General features: G+C 41.3%; 1 protein-coding gene across 1 annotated transcript in view; it reads right to left on the bottom strand.

The window, feature by feature from the left end:
• The window catches only part of HTRA3 (HtrA serine peptidase 3), a 39,999-nt gene extending 17,250 nt beyond the window's left edge, over positions 1–22,749 (bottom strand). Inside the window, exons 1-6 of the mRNA XM_005309345.5 lie at positions 21,720–22,749; positions 8,483–8,582; positions 5,715–5,937; positions 4,033–4,227; positions 1,124–1,156; positions 361–475 (exon numbers count right to left, since the gene is read on the bottom strand). Coding sequence (XP_005309402.1) covers positions 361–475; positions 1,124–1,156; positions 4,033–4,227; positions 5,715–5,937; positions 8,483–8,582; positions 21,720–22,143 — 1,090 coding nt within the window. The 5' untranslated portion in view covers positions 22,144–22,749. The remainder of the gene's footprint in view (positions 1–360; positions 476–1,123; positions 1,157–4,032; positions 4,228–5,714; positions 5,938–8,482; positions 8,583–21,719) is intronic.
• Positions 22,750–24,893: the final 2,144 nt, after the last annotated feature.

Raw genomic sequence — 24,893 nt, 5'->3', positions numbered from 1 at the left:
AAGGAAGAATGATGCAATGATTACGTGCTTGCGTGGGACCCAGGAGATGCAGATTCAGTTTTCTGCTCTAACACATGTGGCCTGAATGATCTTTTGCAAGTTGCTCAGTTTCTTTTTGCCCAGTTCACTATATATAAAAAGGGGATAATATCTACCTCATAGGGGGCAGTGAGGACAAATGCATTAGATATTGTGAGGTATTATAGTAATGGAACCACATAAATACAATAGATATGCTATATATTGCAATCAGCCACTGTATTTCTCTTTTGGTTAACACAGACCAAACTACTAAAATACGTGTTTGCAGTATCATTTAGAACAATATTTTTTATAGCCAGTGTTGCTTGAAGAATTTACCTTTATTTTGTTTGTCATGTGACTCTGTGAGGAACTGAGAGATGCGATCGGAAGGAATAGCAAAGGAAATTCCAGCAGTAACCTTTAAAGTGTTTATTCCAATCACTTCACCATCCTGTGGAAAGAAGACAGCCAATGAAATTGTCTCTAAAGGACTACAAGGTTAATCCCACTGCCTAAGGCCTTATTTTTCAAATAAGTAAGTTGATGTCAATTACTCACTCTCTGGAGAAGTAGAGCAATGACTTACTGGGGAAGCTAGTCTTTCCTATTATAATTGTTTTCATGGGTTTTGAGAAAGATACCCAAAATGTGGTAGTGGCGATACAATAAATAATGATGAAATTATTCTTCACTTTGAATCAAATTGTTTTTCTTTACTTGTCTTCTAGTGACACATTTTCAGACCTTAATGCTAAGTTCTATGTGCAAAAAATGTGCACTTGCCCATTTTCCAAGCAGAAAATGGGCATTTGTACACATGTCAGATACATGTCTTTCTGCATATACAGTTAGATGAGCAATTACCAGATTTGCATTAGCAGAGGGAGAGTTTGCAGCCACACATAGATGTTTTTCCCAGGCATAACTTATATGCCATTATCTGACAATTTAGCCATTAGTGATTTTTCTTGAAGACCTGTCACTTCAATGATGTAAGATTTGTGTATGTGTATAATATATTGGACATTCCACCTTCACTGAGAACATAAGAGATAAGTAAACCTGTTCTGTAAAGGAAAAAAAATCAATCTGTTCTTACCAAATTAACCAGAGGTCCTCCTGAGTTTCCATACTGTAAATATAATGGCAGAATATGTTAAATTGTTATTTTTCGTCAGGAAAGGAAAATGGCACTTCAGACCCTGTTACTTATTAGCACCTGAGAGTGAGCGAGGCATTGCACTGAAGGACACAATCCCTATCATAAAGAACTGAGAATCAAAGGGCCTGATCCTGCTCAGGAATCCAAGTGGTGACCCTTATGATTATCGTTGCTTCTTTGCAGGATCAGGTTCTAAACTGGGGTTAGTATTAGGGGAAATGTTAAAGAAAGTCTCTAAAATGTAAAACCATATTTTTATTCTCCTAGGTATTGTTGCAAAAAGGTTGGAAAATATTTAATCCATGTTTAGCAAATTACATCTCAGGACGATGTTAATAAACCAATATTTTTTAATAAAACCTAGACCTGTCAATCAGCACATTGGGTTGTGATACTGTCAGCTACTTTCCCCAAGGAGCACAAAGAACCTGGCCAACATTAATTAAGCCTCACTGCATCTCCTTGTGAGGTAGATAAGGAGACACAGAGATTGCTTTACTAATCGTGGATATGCAGCTAGCTCTGGGGGGAAATGTGACAACTGTTTAACTAAGCATTTTTGAGTTTTCCCAGTATCTGAAGACTTTCAAGGAAAAAACCCAAAAAGCGGAGAGCTGCAGGAAGTGGGATGTGTAGAGGTCACTTGCCTATCTACTTGTTGGCTGCACACATTTGTTTTTGAGTTGGGCCAACTTTTTGGGTCAGGTTATCAAAGAGCCAAGAGCAGCAAGCTACGAGTCAAAATAAACAAGCAATGGATTAATAATACCAGTACGTGCCATCTAAGAGTTGACCTATTGATTGCACGGGGCAAAGTGCTGTTTATTCTCAGAAAAATAAAACATAAAATCTACTTTGATTTTTATTAATTTCATGGTATATCTTTGTCAAGTCACCATTTGTAACAGAATTATTTCTGACTGTGGAAAACTGAGCCATGAAAGCAGCTTTTTCAGATACAATACCCTGAATCATGCAAAAACTTTCCCAATAATAGAGAACCAAAGTCACCTTTCACTTGCTGTCCTGTGCTAGAATAATTTGATGGTAAAAAAGCCATGTGTACAAATACAATATAGTTCAGTTTAGTAGAGTATTGCCCATTCCCTCTTTTGTCTCTCCTGCCCTTTCACAAGGCAGCTACGCATTCTTGCTGAAGCGTCTGGCTGAGCAGGAGGAAGGCTTCTGAATAGAGCAACTATCAGACTCTTCCTAGGCTCAGGAGGAATGAGTGAGTTAACTAAGCTTACTGCTTCTCCAGGCCGGAGACCATCTTCATGCTCCATGTTCTCTGTTGGAAGAACACCTCAAAATGTTGCTTTTTCCGGTCTTTTCCTTCCTTCCCTACTCTCAGGGCTTACATTCAGCCAGAGCAGTCCAGAGCGGAGCTCCAGGAAATATTTTCAACCCCCCTGGAGTTTTCATAGAATGCTTGGGGGGAGGCAGTGGGGGGGCTCCGGGAAATACTCGATGAGAATTTAAGCCCTGCCTACCATAATATCACCTTTGCTCTTGTATTACATATTGAACTCTGCTGTCTGTGGCTGAACTGGATCAGAAGATTTTGGGGGCAGAGGTGGCCTCGTGCACAGGTTTGGAGCAATGTTCACCGATTTGAAATCAAGAAAGTCCTGTTCTAATCCTGGCTCTGCCTCCAACTTGCTGTTTGTCCCGTCAAATAACATCTTTAAAGTGCCTCAGTGATTTAGAAGTTAATGGGACTTTGGCTGCTAAATGTCACCCTCAACCTCTTATATATTTGTTTCCCAGTGTATAAACCAGATTCCTTGATACAACCACCTCAAAGGGGTATTGTGAGAAATAATGAATGTTTACAAAAGGCTTTGTATGTATAAAAGGCTAAATACTATTAATTTACTCTGCTGAGTACATTGTCTGAATTTAGTGAATACATATTTCTGGGAATATTTTTGCTTTAAAGTTTTGGCAGACTTTAGTTGTCATCACCCCTTAAACTCACTAGAAGTTGCATGCAAGTATCTGAGGGCATAATTTAGTCTTTTTTGGTCATCCCTTGTAGCCCCTCATATGAGTAGCAACTGCGCCTTCATATGTGTCTGTACAGCATGTAACACAATGGGGCCTCCATCCTGATTGGAGTTTCAGGCTGTTACAGTGATTTAGGGCTAGATTCTCATTTGGACTATATGGCAGAACAAGTGAGTAAGAACTTCTACTTAAGTCCCTGTGTGAGATCCCTGAACCTTAAAACTGGGCACATACAGGTACGTGACGCTACTCACCCATTTATTCTTTCCCTGGGTAGAGAATGAATGGAGCTTTGGCTCCACTCTCACAACTTGCATGACAGAGTAGCCAAGCCAGTGCAGACAGGAGGTGATCTATACCAGCCATATGTCATTGCTAGGGTGACCAGACAGCAAATGTGAAAAATCGGGACAGGGGGTGGGGGGTAACAGGAGCCTAAATAAGAAAAAGACCCCAAAATTGGGACTGTCCCTATAAAATCGGGACATCTGGTCACCCTAGTCATTGCACATATGCTCCCTTGGATAAGGCAGAAACGGGGGGATTGTAACTCCAAGGGGTGCCTCTCATTCACAATGCCTCCCAGGACTATTGCTGGGGTGGGGCATCTTATGCACCTTCTCTTCCTCAGGGCTAAGGTCAGAATCTAACCCACAGACAGAGAATAATCTATCTGTCACGCATGAAGAGGGCATAATTTATTTTATAGGATGTCCATTTTATTCAGTTGAATTCCTCTAACAGGGCAATTATTCCCTGCAGCACCGGTGGAATTTCAAGGTTCCAGGACTATAAATCTGGTGAGTTTCTGAACTCCTCACTGACCCAGTACTTACATTGATAATGGCATCTGTCTGAATGTAATCCATATCTGAGTCCCTCAGGCCTAGCTCCTTTCCATCTCGCTGAGCAGTGCTGACAATACCTGTTGTCACAGTGTTCTGCAAGGCAAAAGGGCTCCCAATAGCCACGACAAACTCCCCAGGACGCAGATCAGCCGAATGGCCCAGTAATAATACGGGCAGTTTTTTCTTTTAAAATAAAAACAGGAAGAAAACAAAGAATTACTGTCAGTTTGTGGCTGGTCAATCAAAATGAAATGTAAGGACCAAATCCTATCTACAGGCCAGAGGATATGCTGCCACCTATGTCCAGCGGAAGAGCAATTCTGCCATCGTAAGTCAGGATACCACCGCTCAGGCCAGCTCAATACACTGCAGGTCACTGCTTCCTGCTACTGTCTTCAGAAGAAAAGTGCTCAGTGCTAATGGAGCTGCCTTGCAATTATAGTAGATGACAAAATAAGCCCCAACAGGATTCTGAGACAAACTCACCCATTTTCCATGGGATCATCATTGTCATGGTGTGCAAGCCATCACAAGCCAGATTCTGCCATCCTTTCCTACATTGTGCAGTATCTTACTGCCCACGTGGCACCACCGAAATCAATGGGATTATTTGAGGAGTAAGGTATCACCTAGTGTGAGTAAAGGTGGGAGAGCCTGGCAGTATGTAAACTATGAGTAACTGCTAGTGGACTCTTGTGTACAACCACATCACATATTCTGCTCTCAGCAGGCTGACTCTTCTCCTTTGGCCAATGTTCCTCTCTTGTGCACCTTAGGCAGGATGGCGCCTTTAACTACAAGTATTAAACTGTCCCAATAAAGCAGACACTTTTTGAGAGAGAGGATGTTCACTTCAAATATCCCGTCCTCTCCCAACATTGAAAGGACTTTTTTCTTCAAACACAGTCACACTCACATCTCCAGTTATGTTTTCCAATATGCAGCATCCACATCTTTCTTTTAATCAGTGCTTCCATACCAGAAATGGTGAAATAATTTATTAACAAGATGTGAAATTTCCCAGGCCTACAACTGCAGTCTATTCCTTACATTTCATCTGCAATTTATATTAGGCTTCACATTGACTAGTAAATACTACTAAATGAGAGATATAGTATTCCCAGGCAACAATCAAAATAAGTTTCAATGAGGCAATTTGTTCAATTCCTGCCCAGCGATGGAACTATTTCTGGTCTAAATACTGGAAGAACCAGACTTTTATTAAAGATCACTGTGACACTCCACTAATAGTAATATTCCATATTTTGAGCCAGATCTTCAGTGATATAAATCAGAGCACTGCATTGAAATCATTGGTTCTGGGTCCTTGATTTTACTATATCTTTAGTCATTGAAATGGGAACCTTCTTTCCCGCCTTTTTTAGCTGAATTGTATCATATTAACAAGATCTGCTAATAAACTGCTTATTTTGCAGTCTCTCTGGCTACTAATTCCTGACTGGAGCAAAGAAATGTGAAGACGATGTCTTGGTATTAAAAATATCTTAGGTTCATTTGCACTGTGAAATTTGCATGACATTAATAATGAACAATTCCACATATGTTTCTAAAGAATTCTTAAGAATATATTCCAGCAAACAAGGCTGTGCCTAAAACACAACTGAGCTGAGGCTACAAGTCTGATTCATTTAACCTCTTAGATTACTTACTTTAGGATGAATCTTTATTGTTGCTATATCAGACTTCTTGTCAATGTCTTTGATTGTTGCTTCATAGGTATCTCCATTCTGTAGCTGCACTTTTAACTGTTGTCGCCCTGATATAGCATTGCTGCTTGACACCACGTGGGCATTGGTTACAATTAAACCTGAGTCTGACATTATAAACCCAGATCCACTGGACAAGGGGACATTTCGGCCAAAGAGAGGATGTCTGTACCGGAAGCAAACAACAAAATATCTCATAAATTAAACAGCTTGTGGGGAATAATAATATTATTATTTAACGAGGCTTATTACAGTTTGTAACAGCTCATACATACATATCACCTTTCACGCTGAAGAATCCCAAAGTACTTTATCATTGATGTTAGATCCAGTAAAAAAATACTGTCAAGTATCAGAGGGATAGCCGTGTTAGTCTGGATCTGTAAAAAGCAACAGAGAGTCCTCTGGCACCTTTAAGACTAACAGAAGTATTGGAGCATAAACTTTCGTGAGTGAATACCCACATGCGTCTGACGAAGTGGGTATTCACTCACGAAAACTTATGTCCAATACTTTTGTTAGTCTTAAAGGTGCCACAGGACTCTCTGTTGCTTTTTAAAAAAATATTGAATTTTAAAACTTGGACAAAAGAAGACAAAATTTTCACAAAAATGTGGGTCCATTGTTAGACCAGCTCTAATGAATGTCATGCCAGGGATTCTGAAATGTGGGACCATGGAGCACTTTGCTAGAGGTCTGCAAAGAGCTGGAAGGTCATGCCTTTCCCATCTTTGTTTTCAGCTACTTTTACAGGTATCTGTAATTTACATTGCAAAGAAGGCACCTGGATGCCAGTAAAGGTAGCTGGAATAAAGGGAAAGGAATCTGTCCGTCTGACTTCACTCATCACTGGTGCTATGTGAGAGGAGAATGAAGGCAGGAAACAAGAGCTTCCAGACACCAGAGGGAACCTAGGAATGGGACTGACGCCTCTGGTAGGAGTGGGGAACCAGGGAACAAGGGAGAAAGGCCCCAGGCAGCGAAGCAGCTTGTGCAGGAAAGAGGAGGAACTGGCAGCAGGAACTCATGGATAGGAGAGTGGAGCAGGGGGCACAAAAGCATGTTCCGGGGAAGACAGGGGTTGAGAAGGGGAAAGAAAAGATAGAAAAGGGAGACAAAATGAAAAGCAAAAGCAAATGGCGTGATTTAGAAAACTGAAGAAATACTTACTTCACTGAAGAGTTACAAATACATTAAAGATTTTTTCTAAGCATGACTCTTCCTTGTCAGCAATTGCTGCCATTGCTACAGGTGTTTTATGCAAATAGGAAGGGAGATGGTTTCAGTGATAGCAAATGGGAGGGGAACTGGTCCAGGAATCAATCTCCCTGGTAAGATGCAGTCCAGGCTGTGAAATTATTTGAAGCCGATGGTACATACAGCAACACTGAAGTGTAGCCAGCCCTGGACACAATCAATGCCCAATACACTGCACATCATTGGGGGATGAGGAGTTAATGTGACCTGAGTTTTTGCAAGAACTCTGGGGCAAATGTTTTCTTTTCTGGAAAGGAGAAAGGATTTATAATATATACACAGAGAGAGCAAACAGGTCTTGGGTTTTAAAGTTTTTGCAAACTATTAATAGATTCATAGATTTTACAGGCAGAATAATTTAGTCAGACCTCCCACATGACACAGCTCATAGAAGTTCACCAAGTGATTCCTGCATCAAGCCTGTAACTTCTCTTTGAGCTGCATCAGATTTTTTGGAAAGACATCCAAACTTAATTTAAGACATCAAGTGATGGAGAAACCCCCAGATCCCCAGGTATGTGGTTCCAATGGTTCATTACCTTACCTGTTAAAAATGTTTGCACCTTGCGTCTCATCTGAATTTATCAAGCTTCAGCTTCCATCCATTGGCTCTTATCATGCATTTGTCAAACAGATTCAAGAGCCCTCTACTATCAGATATCTTTTCCCCACTTAGGTACTTATAGCTCCTGATCATATTGCCTCTTAACCATCTCTTGGATAAAATAAATAGAGTGAGGTTCTTTAGGCTCTCACTGTAAGCTCTGTATGTGTGTATATATATCTCCTCAATATATGTTCCATTCTATATGCATCCGAAGAAGTGGGCTGTAGCCCACGGAGGCTTATGCTCTAGTGGATTTGTTAGTCTCTAAGGTGCCACAAGTACTCCTGTTCTTCTTTTTACTGTAAGCAGCCTTTTTCTAGCTTAGCTTTCTACGTACATTTTTTCCACTGGAATGGTTCATATTTTACATTCTGTCCAAATCAAGATTGAATGAATCTCAAAAACAAAGAAGATAGCTTCACTTTATTCTATATCATACCTGATCTATCCAAAGGTAGTGAGGATAGTTAATGTATGTACAGTACTGTGAAGATGTTAAGCAGTATAAGTAGCTAGGTACTATTAGTACTACATTTATTATCCATTTGCACTACTGCTTAATACCAGGATTCCTTCCTACACGCAAGCATAGCTGAATTAACACTGGGCATCACTGCTCCGGGGTGGTTGAGACATCATTTGAAAAAACACTCCTGCAAGACTTTGGTTTTGTTTATCTTTGTCTGACCACAGGAGATTGCTGGTTTCTAAGAAAATGTTAACAGTTACAGGCTTCAGTTAGAGCGCTAGTCTGCTACTGGGTTGCTTGGTTTCAAAAGGCAGCACAAGCATGTGTCGCATGCTTCTAAACAATGCAGTTAGAACACACACAGTCAAAAAAAGTTACCTCAGGAAAAGTTCAATGTGTACAACTGCAGGTGCAATCTTTTCCACCACATCTGCAATGAAGTTAAACTTGTATCTTGGGCTGTTGGGCTGTTGGTGACCTATACTAGCAGAAAAAATTGGGTATGTTAATAAGAAAATACCCTTTGTACCAGTCAGATGAGTTAAATTTGTCTATAGTTCACATGGGGACATTTTCCAACCAGACAGGGGAAAGGCATATAAGCCATGAGACTTTTAAAAATTGCTTGTGTTTTGTTTTGTCCTGAGAAAATGGCAAGGTCATTTGGCTAAGAACTTCCTAGATTAATTGCAATTCACAAGGTTTAGTGATGGCCTTGTCTGGCTGTTTTTTTTTTTCAGAACTAGTCATAATTGTTGTTTAAAATTTCTATTGCAGTAGCACCTAGAGATCTTATCCAAGTCAGGACCCCACTGTGGTAGGCACTATACTAAAGTACCGTAAATGACCGTCCTTGCCCCAAAAGCTTATGTGTGAACTCATTGTGAAAATACCAACTGAAAGCAGATCTACCAGAATCCTTATGATCTGTTACTATAATTCAGTAATAAGTTTGACAGTATTATCAAAAGAAACACAAATAAAATATGAAATTCTGTAAAGGAAGAATATCTCTGAGATAAACACCACAACCTGGCTTTCAGTGTTATTATTGACACAGAAGTTTGGGAACATCTGCACCGTTACATTTTTCAGGGGGAGGGATAGCTCAGTGGTGTGAGCATTAGCCTACTGAATGCAGGATTGTGAGCTCAATCCTTGAGGGGGCCATTTAGGGAACTGGGGTAAAAAATCTGTCTGGGGATTGGCCCTACTTTGAGCAGGGGGTTGGACTAGATGACCTTTTGAGGTCCCTTCTAACCCTGATATTCTATGATTTGAATTGATCATGTTTATTACAGTAGTGTCTAGGGAGAAGGGGGCCCATTGCAGCACTGTACAAACATAATAGTAGATAGTCTTGCCCCAAAGAAATTACAGGAAGCTTAAAAGACATGGACAATTGTTTCTCAGCACTTTTATGATAAACTCTGTTGCAAATGTTTTGCAAAGGCAAATAGTACATTTCTGAAATTTCCTAGCATAAAAGAAGCTGTTTGTAAACAACTCTAACTGTACACTCCCATAATGACTAAGACTCCAGTCCTGCAAAGGGAAGTGTTTATACAGACCCTTATGCTGGCGGGGAGTACCAATGATTTCAATGGCATTCCACGTGAATGAATCCCATTGGAGGTTCAGGATCTAAATCAGCAGGAATATGCATGAGAATAGGAATAAAGTTTGAGCTGATTTTCCTCACAGAACAGCAGGAGGAGATCACACTTCACACCTGTAACCAAAATTGCGACTAGTTTCCCATCCAGCAAAACCATGATGGAAACTAAACAGATAATAGAAATCAGTACAATAAGGCATTCCCCACTGGAACACAGGATAGTCATTTCAGGGTAGATGGAAACTTTGTGCTTAAACCAATAAAGAGTTAATCTTGTTTTGTAACACTGTCAGAAGATCAATTGCAGACTTCTTTTATATCTTCACCTACCTCCATTGTAGTCATATGTACACAGTCTAATGATTTAAAATAAACTCTTAGAGTACCGGATTGCTCAGAGGATTTGTAATGAGACATAGCACTTTTCATCTCTAGGTTAGTTCAGATCTGGTGCAATGGCTGTAGTTCCATGCATTATGGGAAGGAGTTGATGGACTCACTACATATCATAAAACTTATTCCATCACAGCTAGTACCTAAGGGAGACTTGCAGGATGTGGATTGAATGAGAATGGAACACAAACGCCTATTCTCTCACTGTTAGAACAGAAGTAAGGCCCATTCTGTTTAGGCCTGATCTTTTATGCCTCCTCCTCAGTCCCTGCACTGAGCTCAGCAGAGGCTCAAGGTTGAATTGGCCTCATAATATGTTCAGTTTATGTAGTGCTTCAGGGAAAAATGCTATATGACTGGAAGAGTCTACTGAAAGTATTAGACTTTTTTTAGCCTAGTCAATGTAACAAGCAAGAGGCACAGATAAAGCACTTCGCTGCATAATCTACATTGTTTTATTTCTGCAGCGGCTTACCTAACTTTTAAAGAAGGAAACAGAGACAGACCCAGAAGGAGACTGAGAATAAGAGTAGGCAGACTAAGAGGTTGGCGGGGGAGGAGGGGGGGAAAGGAGTCAGAAACAAAGGAAAAATAGAGAGAGAGGCTGACACAGAAGAGGAAGAAGAGACATGGGGCTGGGAGAAGAGGGATGGGAGAAGGAATCAGTAATAATTTAAAACATTTTCCTATATTTTGATATTCTACCTGGTTCTTAGTTGAAAGATTATCTTGGGCACCAAAGTTTAAAGGTGAGCTCTAGAGGTGATCCAGAGAATTACAGCCCAGTTAGCCTTATATCTGTGCCTGATAAATTCATTGAAATAATCTTTAGAAATAGAATAATAAGACAACTGGAAGATCATGATATGATATGGTCTAACCAGTAAGGATTTTGCCAAAGGACATCATGTCTCATTAATCTATTAGAAGTCTTTGAATGTGTCAATAAACTAGTGCATAAAAGAGAACAAGCTGACATAATTTATTTGGACTTCCAAAAGGCCTTTGACAAGGTCTCTCACTAGAAGGAACTAAAGAAGCTAAGTAGTGATGGAGTGAGAGTCAAAGTATTGTCATAGATCAAAAAATGTCTAAGAGACAGGAAACAAAGAGAGGACTGAATGGACAATTTTCAGCATGGCAAAATGTGAACAATGGGGTGCCTCAGTTATCAAGTCTAGTGCTGTTCAATATTTGTGTTAATGAACTGGAAAGGTGGGTGAGTAGTGAAGTAGCAAAATTTTCAGATGACACCAAGTTATTTAGTTTACTGAAGTCCAGAGAGAAGACTAGGATGCATCTTGGAGATCTAAACAAGGTAGGTGAATGGGCAACACGATGGCTAATGAAGTTCCTTGTTGACAAATGCAAAATAATGCACCACTGAAGAAAAAAATAAAACCATTCATACACCTTACAGGGTTTTAAATTAACTGTATCAACTTAGGAAAGGGGGCTCCTATTGCCAGCTCAATGAAGGCCTGGAATCACTGTGCAGCCTGCAGCCAAAAAAACAAACAGGATGTTAGGATGTATAGGGAAGGGGACGGAAAATAAATTGGTGGCACTCGTGCCTGAGTGTCTGGGTGCCGGGCTGGTCACCCCTCCTCAAAAAGTCTAGGGCAGAATTAGAGGGAGTTCAGAAAAGAGTGACGGAAAAGATGCGGGACATGGAAAAGCTTTAATGTGAAGAGAGACTAAGTGGGCTGGGACTGTTTACCTTAGAAAGAACAGGCAACATGATAAAATAAGGAATGGTAGAGAGCTGGTAGATCGGGAGCATCTGCTCTTTTTGTCTTGTGACACAAGAACAAGGAGTCCTCATTAAGCTACATACTCCAAGTCAGCTCACTCCTGATGGCTTGGGTGAAATGACTTGGATTTTTAGTGCAATGTGAGTTTAGTATGGAGTGGATACAACTGTAACACGAATACCAGCGAATTGTTCCAAGGAAAGAAACCTCTCACAGATTAAGCCAACTGAAAGACAACTGGGCATTTCTCCATAGAACTCCCATAGTAGTAACAATCAGCTGTGGTTTTTCTTTTGTTGGAGCAGGATTTGCTTTTTAGTGGAAACCACACTTACATTCAGCAAGCTAAATGTATATGATATTGTGTAAATAGATGGAATGACTTGGCAGAGTTAGATGCAGCCTTTTATTTTTATGTTCATTCTCACGCACTCTGAACAATCTCTCTAACTAACCATATACACTTGCTCCAGTACCTCGTTCGAAGGGGATACTGCAAACAGGGATCACATAGGTCAGTCAGCGATAAGCGGTGTATAGTGCTGTTTATTTTACGTACTGCTACATGGGATTCATTTGACTTTCAAATCACAGGCAATTAGCTTGACTCTATAGTACAATCTCGTTCCAATGAAATCTACTTGTATTTAAGTATTTAAACTCTTATAAGTTCAATACATGCCCTGACATGACATACTATTATCACATCTTCCTATAGGTTCTCTGAAAGGCTGAGGGCCAGAACCTCAGTTGGTGTAAACTGCCACAAAACTAGAGTAATCTAATGATAAACGTGGCCCTGAAAATCAGCATAGCTCCATTTAAAACAATAGAACTGCACCACTTTACCCTTTGTGTCTGCGCCTAGGATCCTGTCTGCAGCATTTCCCTAGTCCACCAGAATCAGCAGCCACAGCAGCAGAGTGAGTCGTGCAAACAATGGATCAGTTACACACGGCTGCTCCTGCTGGACCACTAAGGAAGCATTATGAGTGGCCGCAGCTTTCCAGGTGTGATCAACGGCAGTGGTGCGCAAACTGGGGAGTGTGCCCTCCACGGGGATGGGGAGCACAAGAGGTTTTCTTGGGGGGCGGGAAGAAATTTAATTGATATCACTTTTCACAGCAGACTTACTAGCACCCCATCACCACCCTTGCTTCTGCGCTGCTGCTGGTGGTGGCGCTGCCTGCAGAGCCACCCAGCTCTGAAAGCCATGCTGCTGCCAGCAGCAGTGCAGAAGTAAGGGTGGCGATGCGGTGCTAGTAAGTCTGCTGTGAGAAGTGATATTAACAAATATCACTTTTCACATTGCCATACGAGTGGTTAATTTGTTTTCATTTGAAATATTTTTTTAAAAATCTACATTTGCAGTTTGTAATACTCTGTGTTTACTACTTCCTAATAACTTTTAGCTGGTCTTATAAATTTAGTAATAAAAATTATTTTTTCATTCCTTCTGCCAACTTGCAAAAAAAAAAAAAAAACCACAGTTTCAGATTAGAAGTACTGGAGGGGGGGAGGGTTATGACAAATTCCGTGCATGGTAAGTGGGGGCACAACTGGAAAAGTTTGTGCACCACTGATCTAGGGGAGGAAGGAAAGATAAACTGAAGAGGAGGAAGGAAAATATGGTAGGAGAGGAAGGGAAGAAGACACCACTGGGGGTAATAGTGGGAGAGTCACACAAACAGAAAAGGGGGCTGACAAAATGAGGCAAGGCAGTCCTGTAGCAATGAGCACCACCTAGCCTGGAGACAACTTTGTCCCTCTTTCCCTGGGCCAGCAAATATCAGAAGCACTGCAGACAGTATACTCAGCCATGAGGGTGATTCAGAGTCTGACTCTAGTGACTCCCTTGTGACTGGCTGGAGAAGCAAAATTTATAACTTTGTAGAAATGTTTTATACTAATTAGCAGCAGAAGACTGCCTCCAAGCCCTGGATGCCTAGAACACAGTACATGTACGCAGGTCACGTACTGAGAGGGTTTGATTTGGACCAGCTGGAATGACAGATTCCAAAACGTAACTTATTAACATTAGAGCCTTCAACAACTGATGGTGAGTTTATATTTTTGTCTCTTCCTTAAGTAAAATAAAGGGGGGGGGGAGAGAGTGGCAGAAATAAGTGGAAAAGGGGAGTGAGATATTTGGTATGTCTACACTGCAATTAAACACCCATGGCTGACCTGTGTCAGCTGACTTGGGCTCCTGGGGCTTAAAAGCTGTGGGGTTATAAAATTGCAGTGTAGACATTTGGGCTCAGACTGGAGCCCAAGCTCTGGGACCCCACAAGAGGGAAGAGTCCCAGAGCCCAGGCTCCAGTCCACGCCCAAATGCCTACACCACTGTTTTACAGTCCCGCAGCACAAGCCCCGTGAGCCTAAGTCCGCTGACATGGGCCAGCCACGGGTGTTTAATTGCAGTGTAGACATACCCATTAAGTCTAAAATGGAGGAAGAGGAAGCCCAGAGTAAAGAGGGTACAGGATGCAGAATAAATAGACTTAGTTCATTTTAGGAGAGAGGTTCTATGAAGAGCTACCAGTTTGATACCCAGGAGCAGTAAACTGGATTGTTCTCAATGGGAGCTGAACACATTTGAAAAACTGGACACTTCATTTAGGAGTCTACATAGGAAGTGAACTCTCTGGAAAATCTTGTCCCAATTGTGGGTGCTGAGAACTTTTGAAACTACATAAATGTTACTTTTTGAACAGTCAGAAGTCCCATATCAATCTGACAGCTTTATAATAAAGACCAAAAAAAAGATTGTGGGGACACCACATGCTTCTAAGTTTTTACAAACTCTGTCAACCTACACACAGCTCTAGACATTTGGTGAACCGTAAAGGTAAGAGCTATAGTCTAGCATACCTTGGTATCGGTTGACCCACTGACGTACTGAAGGCACCTTGATAACGTCCATTTTGTCTATGTTATAACTCTCCAGTCATCCCAGATCATCCCTCAGACTCACCAAAATAAACTTGAGGAGACATGAGCCATTACACACATTGAATCTACACCTCTACCCCTATATAACGCTGTCCTCGGGAGCCAAAAAATCTTACTGCGTTATAGGTGAAACTGAGTTATATCGAACTTGCTTTGATCCGCTGGAGTGCGCAGCCCCGCCCCCCCGGAGCACTGCTTTACCGCGTTATATCCAAATTCGTGTTATATCAGGTCGCGTTATATCGGGGTAGAGATGTATTTCCCCATGTTAAGTATCCTCACACCTTCCTGTCAAACTGTCTCAAATGGGCTATCTTGATTATTACTACAAAAGCTTTTTTTCTCCTGCTGATAATAGCTCATCTTAATTAATTAGCCTCTTAGAGTGGGCAATCCCACCTTTTCATGTTCTCTGTTTGTATATATATCTCCTCACTATATGTTCCATTCTATGCACCCGATGAAGTGGGCTGTAGCCCATGAAAGCTTATGCTCAAATAAATTTGTTAATCAAAATAAGGGTATTACATAGTATTGCACTTTGGACAGAACTGTTTCTGGACTGTCTGAATCTGTGGTTGTCTACAAGATTTCCAAAAGTGCTCATGGGGCCAGACTCTCCAAACAGTTTAGCTCCTAATTAGACATCTAAATTAAGTGAATAGATTTTCACAAGTGTTCAGCACTCAGCAGCTGCCACTGAGAACACAAAATCCTGCCCCTCTGTTTAGATGCCTCAGTGGGAGTAATTCACTGTTACACCTTTCTTAAAAATCTGGCCCTAAGTTTTCAGTTTTATGGGATTTAACCACATACAGGTATCATTAAAATCCCATTTGACATCACTGGGAGTGTGGGGCTAAATCTTATGTCACTGAAAATGTAGGCGTCATGGTTATCATCTTATCACTATCTTAGATTCTGAAGTCTATAATAATTTTAATAATTTGTGGATTTGCTAAACTGCAGAGATGATGGGCTTGATTCTGATCTCACTAACCCTCATGTAAATCAGGAAAACTCAGCTGAAGCCAATAGTTAAACCAGTGTGGAGGCAGTGAGCCAGATCCTCCACTTGGAGTGAATGGTCATAGCCCCTCTGAAGTCAATGGAAATACACCAATTTATACCAGCTGAGGATCTGGCCTAGTAGTAAGAGTGAGAGCAAAATAAGGCTCATTACCTTTCTGGAGGTAATACGTTATATTAAACTGGGCCATTTTGTGCTTAGTAGGAATTTGTGGTCTTCTAATTTTTTTAAAAATTCAGGTTCCGAATTTATTTAAAGTCTAAAATTGAAGAGATTTGTGTTTTTAGCTATATTATTAAGGCTTATAGAGGACTGCAACCTGACAAGTGATCATTGGAGGAAGCCATTGTCCCTGTTGTGCTTGGATTTGCTCATGGAAAGAAATGAAAAAGAAATAAAAAGATTATGTGTCTGCTTAAAAAACAGAAACATCTGCTGGAACCATAGGATCCCAGGCAGCTTTTCTGATGAATTAAGATTAAGTTGCATAGCTGTGCATTGACCATAAAGTCTTGGTTAGTATAAGACTATGTCATGTTTCAGGCAACATATTATTATAATGGATGTCTAACATGCACAAATGAAAACAGCATGATGAACAGCAAATATCATAATGCCACTAAATAAATCCATGGTACGCCCACATCTTGAATACTGCGTGCAGTTCTGGTCGACCCATCTCAGAAAAGATATACTTGAAAAGAATTAGAAAAAGTACAGAGGAGGGCAACAAAAATGATTAGGGGTATGGAACAGCATCCATATGAGGAGAGATTATAAACACTGGGACTGTTCCACCTAGAAAAGAGATGACTAAGGGGCGATATGATAGAAGTCTTTACAATGATGAGTGGTGTGGAGAAAGTGAATAAGGAAGTGTAATTTACCACTTCACATAACACAAGACCCAGGAGTCACCCAATGAAATACATAGGCAGCAGGTTTAAAACAAATACAAGGAAGTACTTCTACACACGACACACAGCCAACCAGTGGAACTCCTTTCCAGAGGATGTTGTGAAGGCCAGAAGTATAAGTGGGTTCAAAAAAGAATTAGATACGTTCATGGAGGATAGGTCCAGCAATGGGACACAACCCCATGTTCTGGGTTTCCCTAAACCTCTGACTGCCAAAAGCTGGGATTGGAAAACAGGGGATCAATCACTCAGTAGTTTCCCTATTCTGTTCATTCCCTCAAACATCTGGAAACAGCCACTGTCAAAAGACAGGATACTGGACTATGTAAACCATTAGTCTGACCCAATATAGCCATTCTTATGTTCTTATAACAAACACTGAAATGGGCTCTCTCAATCTTTAGCTGCGTTAACAAAGGCAGGATGGAGATGGATTGAAAGATACCTTCCAGTTGAGGACAGTTTGCTGCCTAGCTTGTTTCAGAAAGAGAAAGCTTCAATTTGCCTTTCTGCCTGATCTTCTTTCGCAAGCAATAAAAGCAATAAGAAATCATCAAAATGTCTCTTTCCTCTTAGATGTTCTGTACCAGAACAATAAAGTATCAAATTTGAAATATCCTTTTGGTCACTAAATAATATTTTCCTTTTGGTCACTAAATAATATTTTCCCTTCTCCCCGCAAGAGCTCAAAGCAAATGTTTTAAAACAGTCTCAGACTAAACAAAAACAGTCAAAAAAAAAAAAAGGAATGTGCCCTAGACTTAGAGTTTGTGTTTCCAGTTGATAGCTTGCAATAGGCTGCCCTTATTAAAATATACAGTCATAGGCTGCTTGGAGGCTCTTATGACAGCAATACAACAACAAAAAAAGACTCCAGTACTTCTCTCACTTGGCCTTAATCCTCAAAAATGTTAAGTAATTATATACCAAGTTGTAGCCTCAAGGTTACGCACATGTGCAAACAGTCGGTAAACCTCAATGTCCCAAGCAGAGCTGTGCTGGATAGATTTGTAGTCACATATTTTCTGATTCTCTTTTCAAGTATTTAAACATTGTAGTCAACTCAACTTTTTAGGCACTGATCTTGCAAAGACTGAATCACATGAGTAACTTTATGCCATGTGTAGGCTTTGACTTCAGCAGGACTATTCATGGCATAAAGTCCCTCTGCGCATAAATCTTTGCAGCTTAATGCCATAGAGCCTGATCCATAGCTGACTGAAGTCAAAGGGACTCTTTCCATCAACTTCAATAGTCTTTAGATCAAGCCCCTAAAAAACTACTTACCCCCATGAGCAACGTTTGAAATATTATATATTATAATTAAATATATATGATAAATTTGTGTGTGTGTGGATATTCAGTACACAGAGCACATAAATCTATTATATTTCAAAATAGTGTATTAATAGTAATTCCACTTATACAGTGTATTAGTTATTTTCTCTGATTTTCTTGCTGGATTTTTGTTGCTAAATGTATTTACATGACAAGAAGATTTTGTTTTTCCAAGACTTCACCTGTTCCTTTCTACTATTCCCCAGATCATAGAAATGAGGTTGTTCACACAGAAACCAACTCTGATGTTTCAGAGAATGATGATTTCATGCAGGGAATACTGTATTAACAGCACATGAATTCTAAGGAGCTCTAAAGAACCAGTTGCATGCAAATGTCTTTAATAGTTAAGAAATTGGCAAGAGAAATACAAAACATATGTGATACACCTGCAAAATTTGAGCCTGATCTTTCAATTCTTTAGTCATTTGAATAGTTTGATTGACTTTATTGGGAGCATAAGTAATATTATTACAACTTAAATATGTTTACTTTAATGAAGGGTAAGGGTTTGCATCTTTGATTGCAAAGCATTTGTTTTCCAGGAGGGTTTAAGCTGCTATTAAAACAATGAGGAAAACATTTTTGGATGGCTTGTCTTTTTACATTTGGGATAGAAAACACAATAGAACACATTCATTTAAAAACTAAGAGCTATAGCAAAATGCTGATTCGCTAAGAAAAGAAATGAATTTGCATTGTATTAAATCAGTAACAAATTACTTATTCTATGGCCTGATCCCAAGTTCTGCGAGTAGTCCCATGGTCACTGGGGCTACTCGCCTGAGTAAGGCTGTTCATGTTTGTAGGCTCAAGCCATTAGACAGTAACAATAGTGACAGCATGGTTTGGTGCTTATAGGTGTGTTTGTATATTCAAATGATCTATAATACTCAGTTCTTTGGATTCGCCATGCCCAGGTATAAGAGTCTGTGCTGTCCTTCATGCTACTTTCTCAACAAAAGAACGTTATGAAGGAGCCGAGGTGGCCAGAAAAATGAGTGCTCTTCACCCACTCAGTCATTCTGGGCCTCTGTTTTTGACATCTATTCTTCCTCCTTCTGTCTTCCACCAGCCCTATTTTTATCCAACCACACTTATCACAGATGTATGTCATTAAAAAGTACAGCCAGTGTTGCATCTCCCTAGCTTAGCTAAATATACTGACTCCCTAACCTCACCTACATATGTCAAACTTCTGACAAGCAAAGCAGCAGAAGTTCCAAGGTTACTCCTCAGTGCCATGGTATATTCTGTAAGGTATAGCCTAAGCCATTTGGTAAAGCTATCGTTAGTCTGGATATTATTTTATATACATCTGGTGGAGTGAAATTGGATCAACTTTATAAGTATGTCAGTGTCTTCAAATTCTGAGCAATCTGCAGCCAGATTCCCTGCACAAATAGAGAAAATGTAGAAACACGACTTTAACTTGGAACAGCTACTTTCTTTTATGATCTTTTATGACAGCCATAGCATGTTACGGTTTTTAAAAGAACCATAACTGAGTTCTACGCCTGGCTCATCCACTGATTCTGTCTGACCTTTGGGCAAAACATTTGGTCACTTTGAGCTTCAGTCAGCACAGCTGTAGAATTTAAAAAAAAAAATCAGAACTTCACTCTAAACCAGATGTTACATTGGAGCTGACGTTTTCCCAGGTCATAAACAAATAAAGGGAACACAAAAACAGTTACTTGAAAAAAACCTCTACTCCATTGCTCCAAATTTCCTGACTCTATTACAGTGAACACAGCAGGATGCCATGAAGAAATGCCACATGCACTAAAAACAAAACTTTCCTTAAGTCCTTAGATACAATATCAAATCCTAATTTTTATGGTTAAACATTCTAAATGTTCTGAATGAATGAGTTCAAACTAAGTATCAAAAGTGTCAGAATTAATGGTTTAATATGTTGAGATGTCTAGATAAAAGCACTTTACAACTTTAAAATTTTAGGGAGGCAAAGTGGCTCAATCGAAAGTACAGTGGACTGGGATTTATGACATTTGTATTTTATTCTTGGCTCTGCCCCTGGCCTGCTAGATAACCTAGGACAAGTCACTCCACCTCTCTGTCTCAGTTTCCCCATCTATAAAATGGGGATAACAATATTTAGTTCCTTTCTCAAGCACCTTGAGAGCTACAGATGAAAAGTGCTGTAAGAGTCTGCCAATAGGCAAGTCCCCTTTCCCTTCCTACATCCCTTCCAATGAATTGTTTGCCCATAGTTCTAATGGTTTTTACAACCCTTGCTAATATATTTCATCTGCCAGTATTGAAGCACTAATGTGTCACTTAAAATGCCAGAACACTTACCCACTGTTGTTTTCGGGGATGTTGATGGAAACAATGTGAAAATCAGCCGTTAAATAATTTACTAGAAAATTTGTGAACTTTTGCAAAAATAAATAAAATTGACACTTCCAGAAAAGTGGTTCATTTTAATACCTAAAAATCAACAACTGATCACCGAAATCTTTTGAAGTTAGTAAATCCAGTTGGACGTAAGCAGGGAATAGTACAATATCCTAGGTCAGGCAAAAACCGTAATACCAAATTGCACTCTAAAACATTCAAATGATTTAGTGTACAAGATGAACAGACAGTAGCATCCTGGTATCTTTGCCATTTCAAAATACACAAAAGCACTGTGATATGTGGGGATTACTGTATGGATGATGGACTACGGTACATTGTTACAGTAAAACAAAAAATAAGTGATATTTTAGCTTGCGCCTGATAGGCTGGTTATTGTTATGTCTCTTCTTGCCCTACTTTATACGTAAGATATCACAGGTGCTTTTTTTTATAAATGTATGGCAGGTCAAAACATTTCATTGTGTAAAGGTAGGCATTATGAAATGCCCCAGCCTGTAAGATTTCAGTGCCCTGATTTTGACTTGGAAGGACCACTTTTAAGGGTGAAAGGATAGTGCTGATCATGCAGTCCTGGCCTTTCTATTGCTGCTTTCTTACTGCTAATAAAATGCTATGCTCACTCCTTTATATCGCTTTTCATCCAAAGATCTCAACGTGCTTTACAAAGGAATGTAAGTCTCGTTATTCCATTTTAAATTGGTGTAAAGGGAAGCACGGACAGTAACTTGCCCAAAGTCACACAGCAGATCAATAGCAGAGCCAGGATTAGAACACAGTACTCCTGAATCCAGGGCTCTAACCACTAGATCACAGTGCCCATTAGTGAGTCTGATTGATCTGATATGGACAAGGCCTGAACACCCTGGCTCATTTCACATAGGCCACAAACAGCTTAGATCTTCTTCGGTTGCCAAATTGAGTAAAGCATCTAACTGACATCAGCTTTGTATCTCATTCCAGTCCCCTGAGCCATTCAGTCCTCCAAGATCACTTGAAATTTAAATGTTTCATTAACTTGGAAACTGATGTGTGATTTGCAGAACAGCTAAGGGGTTCATTTTCACCCACAAAACGTCTCCCTTCCCCCGCCCATTGCATCCTGTCTCCTGGGTGGAGTTAAAGCATTAAAGCAGTCCCGATCACCCAAGATGACCCTGCTGAAAGTGCAGCAGCTCAATGTTACCAGCGGTAACGATGCGGGTGGCGGTGCCCTGCATGGTCTTACCCGATTCACAGGCGCCTTTCTGGATCTGGATGACAGCTGGCAAGCCCTGTTGCAAAGCCTTACGGCTCACCGCCTTCAGCTGACACACATTGTCATAGGTCCTGCCATCGCTGCCGCACACCTGGTAGCTGAGCTTGCACTGGCATACCCCTTTACCGAAGCGCTTGCCCATGGGGTGCTTGCAATCCAGGCTGTCCCCGCATGGTGGGTCTTCCTTGCGGCCACAGGAATCACCTTCTCCCGCAGCACAGATGAGGCAGCAGTTGCAACGATCGGGGACGTAGCCGCTTGGGCAGCTGGGGCTTGGGCACTTGGAGACATCGCAACGAGCTGGACACTTGCCATTGGCCACAAAGGGCTCTGCAAAGGTCCGGCTAGAACTTAGCACCAGCAGGAAGAAAACTCGCAACAGAAAAACCGTCATCACCCGTGACACTTCTTTAATCAGGGAGAGGAAAATGTGCAAATCCAGGGGTATAACAAGGGGTGGGGGTGGGGGTAACAACAGGCAAAATGTGCAATTAAAATGCAATGAGGGAATAACAGAAAAGGGAAAGTCAGGCTTTGCACACACACAAGAAAAGGAAAGGGTTAATCTTCCTTAACAGTCCCCAGCCTGTGACTCTAATGCCTGTGACCCCTGCTAATGTTATGGGGCTCTCCACAATACAGGAGGGAGCAGTAGGCAGAAAGAAAATAGAGGTTGGGAAGAGGTTAAAACATGAAGCCACTAAGTAAAGGCTGGGTCAGTCCATTCGCGTAGAGTAAACTTGCAACAGCTCAGCTGCTCTTCGGGACTAGCTTGCAGGGCTGGGATTCCGAAAGCTGATTTAATCCTCAGAAAGCCTCCACACCCGGCCTCTATCTCCCCAGGTCTGCAGTGGCTGTGCAGAAGTTATTGGGAGCGCTGCAGGAGGAAGAGTTGCAAGAGGCAGTGAAGACAGAAGCAAGTTAAGCAGGACAGTTATATGCGGGATGTGGCTGCTGCTGCAGCTGCCTCTCAGGCGTCCCTGTCAGCAGCAACACAGGCAGGACCAGCTGCACAGACCTCAGCTTCAGCCAGCAGTCTCAGGCCCCACCTACTCAGTGGAGAAGGAGAACCCTCCTCCCTTCCCTTCAAACACTCACAGGGCTACATCATGTCTGGGGTCAGCAAGCTGGCTGGGTTCAGTACGAAGGGAAATGACTGCAGTTTACTTTGGGACAGAGGCTCGGTTTTAATGTTTGCGTCACCACAGTAACTGTTGGTATACAGAGCGAGGATGAAAAGCAGGAGCGAGCCCAGCATTTCTGGGGCCCGTGGGCTGAAGGACAGAGCTACACTGTGTGAAAATGAGGGATTAACGCGCAAGCAGATGGTCCAAAATAGCTGTGAACAATTCAGTCGCGGCATGCATGGAAATCGGAGAGGGAAGTGACCTACGGCATCATCTTCCCTCACGTTCTTCCTCTTTCCCTCTCACCTTTGCCTTATTTAAATAGCATTTAAATATAGAAAATTATATATGTTCAAACCACCCTACAAACATTATTAATTGTGTTCATTGTGGTAAGGCCTAGCGACCAACCAAGATCAGACCCCATTGTCCTGTGAATTCCCACAACACTCTTATCAGGGCAGTGAGTATTATGATCCTCTTTTTACAGATGAGCAAATTGAGGCACAGCGAGATGATTTGCCAGACCCCCCAGAAAGGCTCAGTGGCACAGCTAGATTACAGCTCAGGACTTCCTGACTCCCAGCTCTGGGTGAGATTCCCAACTGATGTAAATCTGCATAGATCCACTGAAATCATCATGCCTATGTACACCAGCTGAGGATCTGGCCCTTTGCCTGTAAATCACCACTAGCTGAAAACTACTTTAATTCTTATTTTTTACATTCTCATTCTTATAAAATACTTCAGTAGGAGGTAATACTTACATAGTACTTTGCACATATAAATTAATCCTCATAGTGCTGAGTGGTAGGGATGTAATATTATATTCCCATTTTACAGAGGGCAATTACGGCATGGATTGAGGTCCAGATTCCACCCGTTGACTTTAGGTGATGAATGATTTGACCAAGGCCACGAGAGGACATTGTCACAGTGTCACATTAGTACTCAGGAATTTCTAGCTTCCAGTCATCTGTTCAGACTGCACCTCTCTCTCTGTGGATACGACTACACTGCAAAAACAAACCGGCGGCTGTGAGTCTCAGACGGAGGCTAGAACAACTTCTATAGTGTGGGTGCTGAGAGCCATTGAACCAAACTGTAAACCCTGTATGTAATGGAAATCAATTCAAGCCACGGGGTGCGGCAGCACCACTAGATGCAGCATCTATGGTCTCAGAGCCTGTCAGCTGATAGGCATGTGGGGCTTGTGCTATGGAGCTAAAAATAGCAGTGTAGACGTTCTTGCTTGGGCTGGAGCCTGGGCTCCGAAACCAGGCGAGGAGAGAGGGTATCAGAGCCCAGGCTCCAGCCTGAGCAGGAACGTCTACATGGCTATTTTTGCCCTGTAGTATGAGCCCCACAGGACCAAGTGAGATGACTTAGGTTCTGAGACTCTGCCACAGATGGGTTTGGGTTTTTTTTTTTTGAAGTGTAGTCACTTTTGTCACTTTTATAGTCTTTGATCTTTGTTAACTTTATTTCCTTCTCCATCCTGTGAAGCCAATATATTTTCCCTCCAGGCTAACTCTTTCATGAACACACGTTGAAATCTCACTCAAGCTCTGTGCAGGAGAAACTCCTTCTTTTTGTATGCGGACATCAGAGCTCAATGTCCAGATTCCGTAACTAGAGCATGGCCTCTGTATCAAGGGAGACTAGGCACTGTAAAGTGTCCTCCAGATGTCGAGTTGGGCACTCTTCCACCACATGAGCTATTGTCTGCACCACTGCCCTACAGTCACAACATGGAGAAGAAACCAAAGCCAATGCAGCATGTAGCTCAGGCCACTCTGGACCAGCCAGAGAGTAGCCTGTTGAGCCTGGTCCAGTGGACAAGGAGGCAGATGCAGCTATGGACTCCTGAATTTTCTTAGTGTGTTAGACTTTCCCACCAATGCTTCTGCTCTATAAGAATGTTGTTTTTAGCTCCCTGGCAGCGCTGATCATCTGTGCGTGGTATAGGGCCAGTAGCGCTCTTGTCCAGGAGCGCATGAGCTGCTGTAGCACAGGA

The sequence above is a fragment of the Chrysemys picta genome, chromosome 5, assembly GCF_011386835.1.
Source record: "Chrysemys picta bellii isolate R12L10 chromosome 5, ASM1138683v2, whole genome shotgun sequence".
NCBI lineage: Eukaryota > Metazoa > Chordata > Testudines > Emydidae > Chrysemys > Chrysemys picta.
This window is presented reverse-complemented; position numbering and strand designations above follow the sequence as displayed.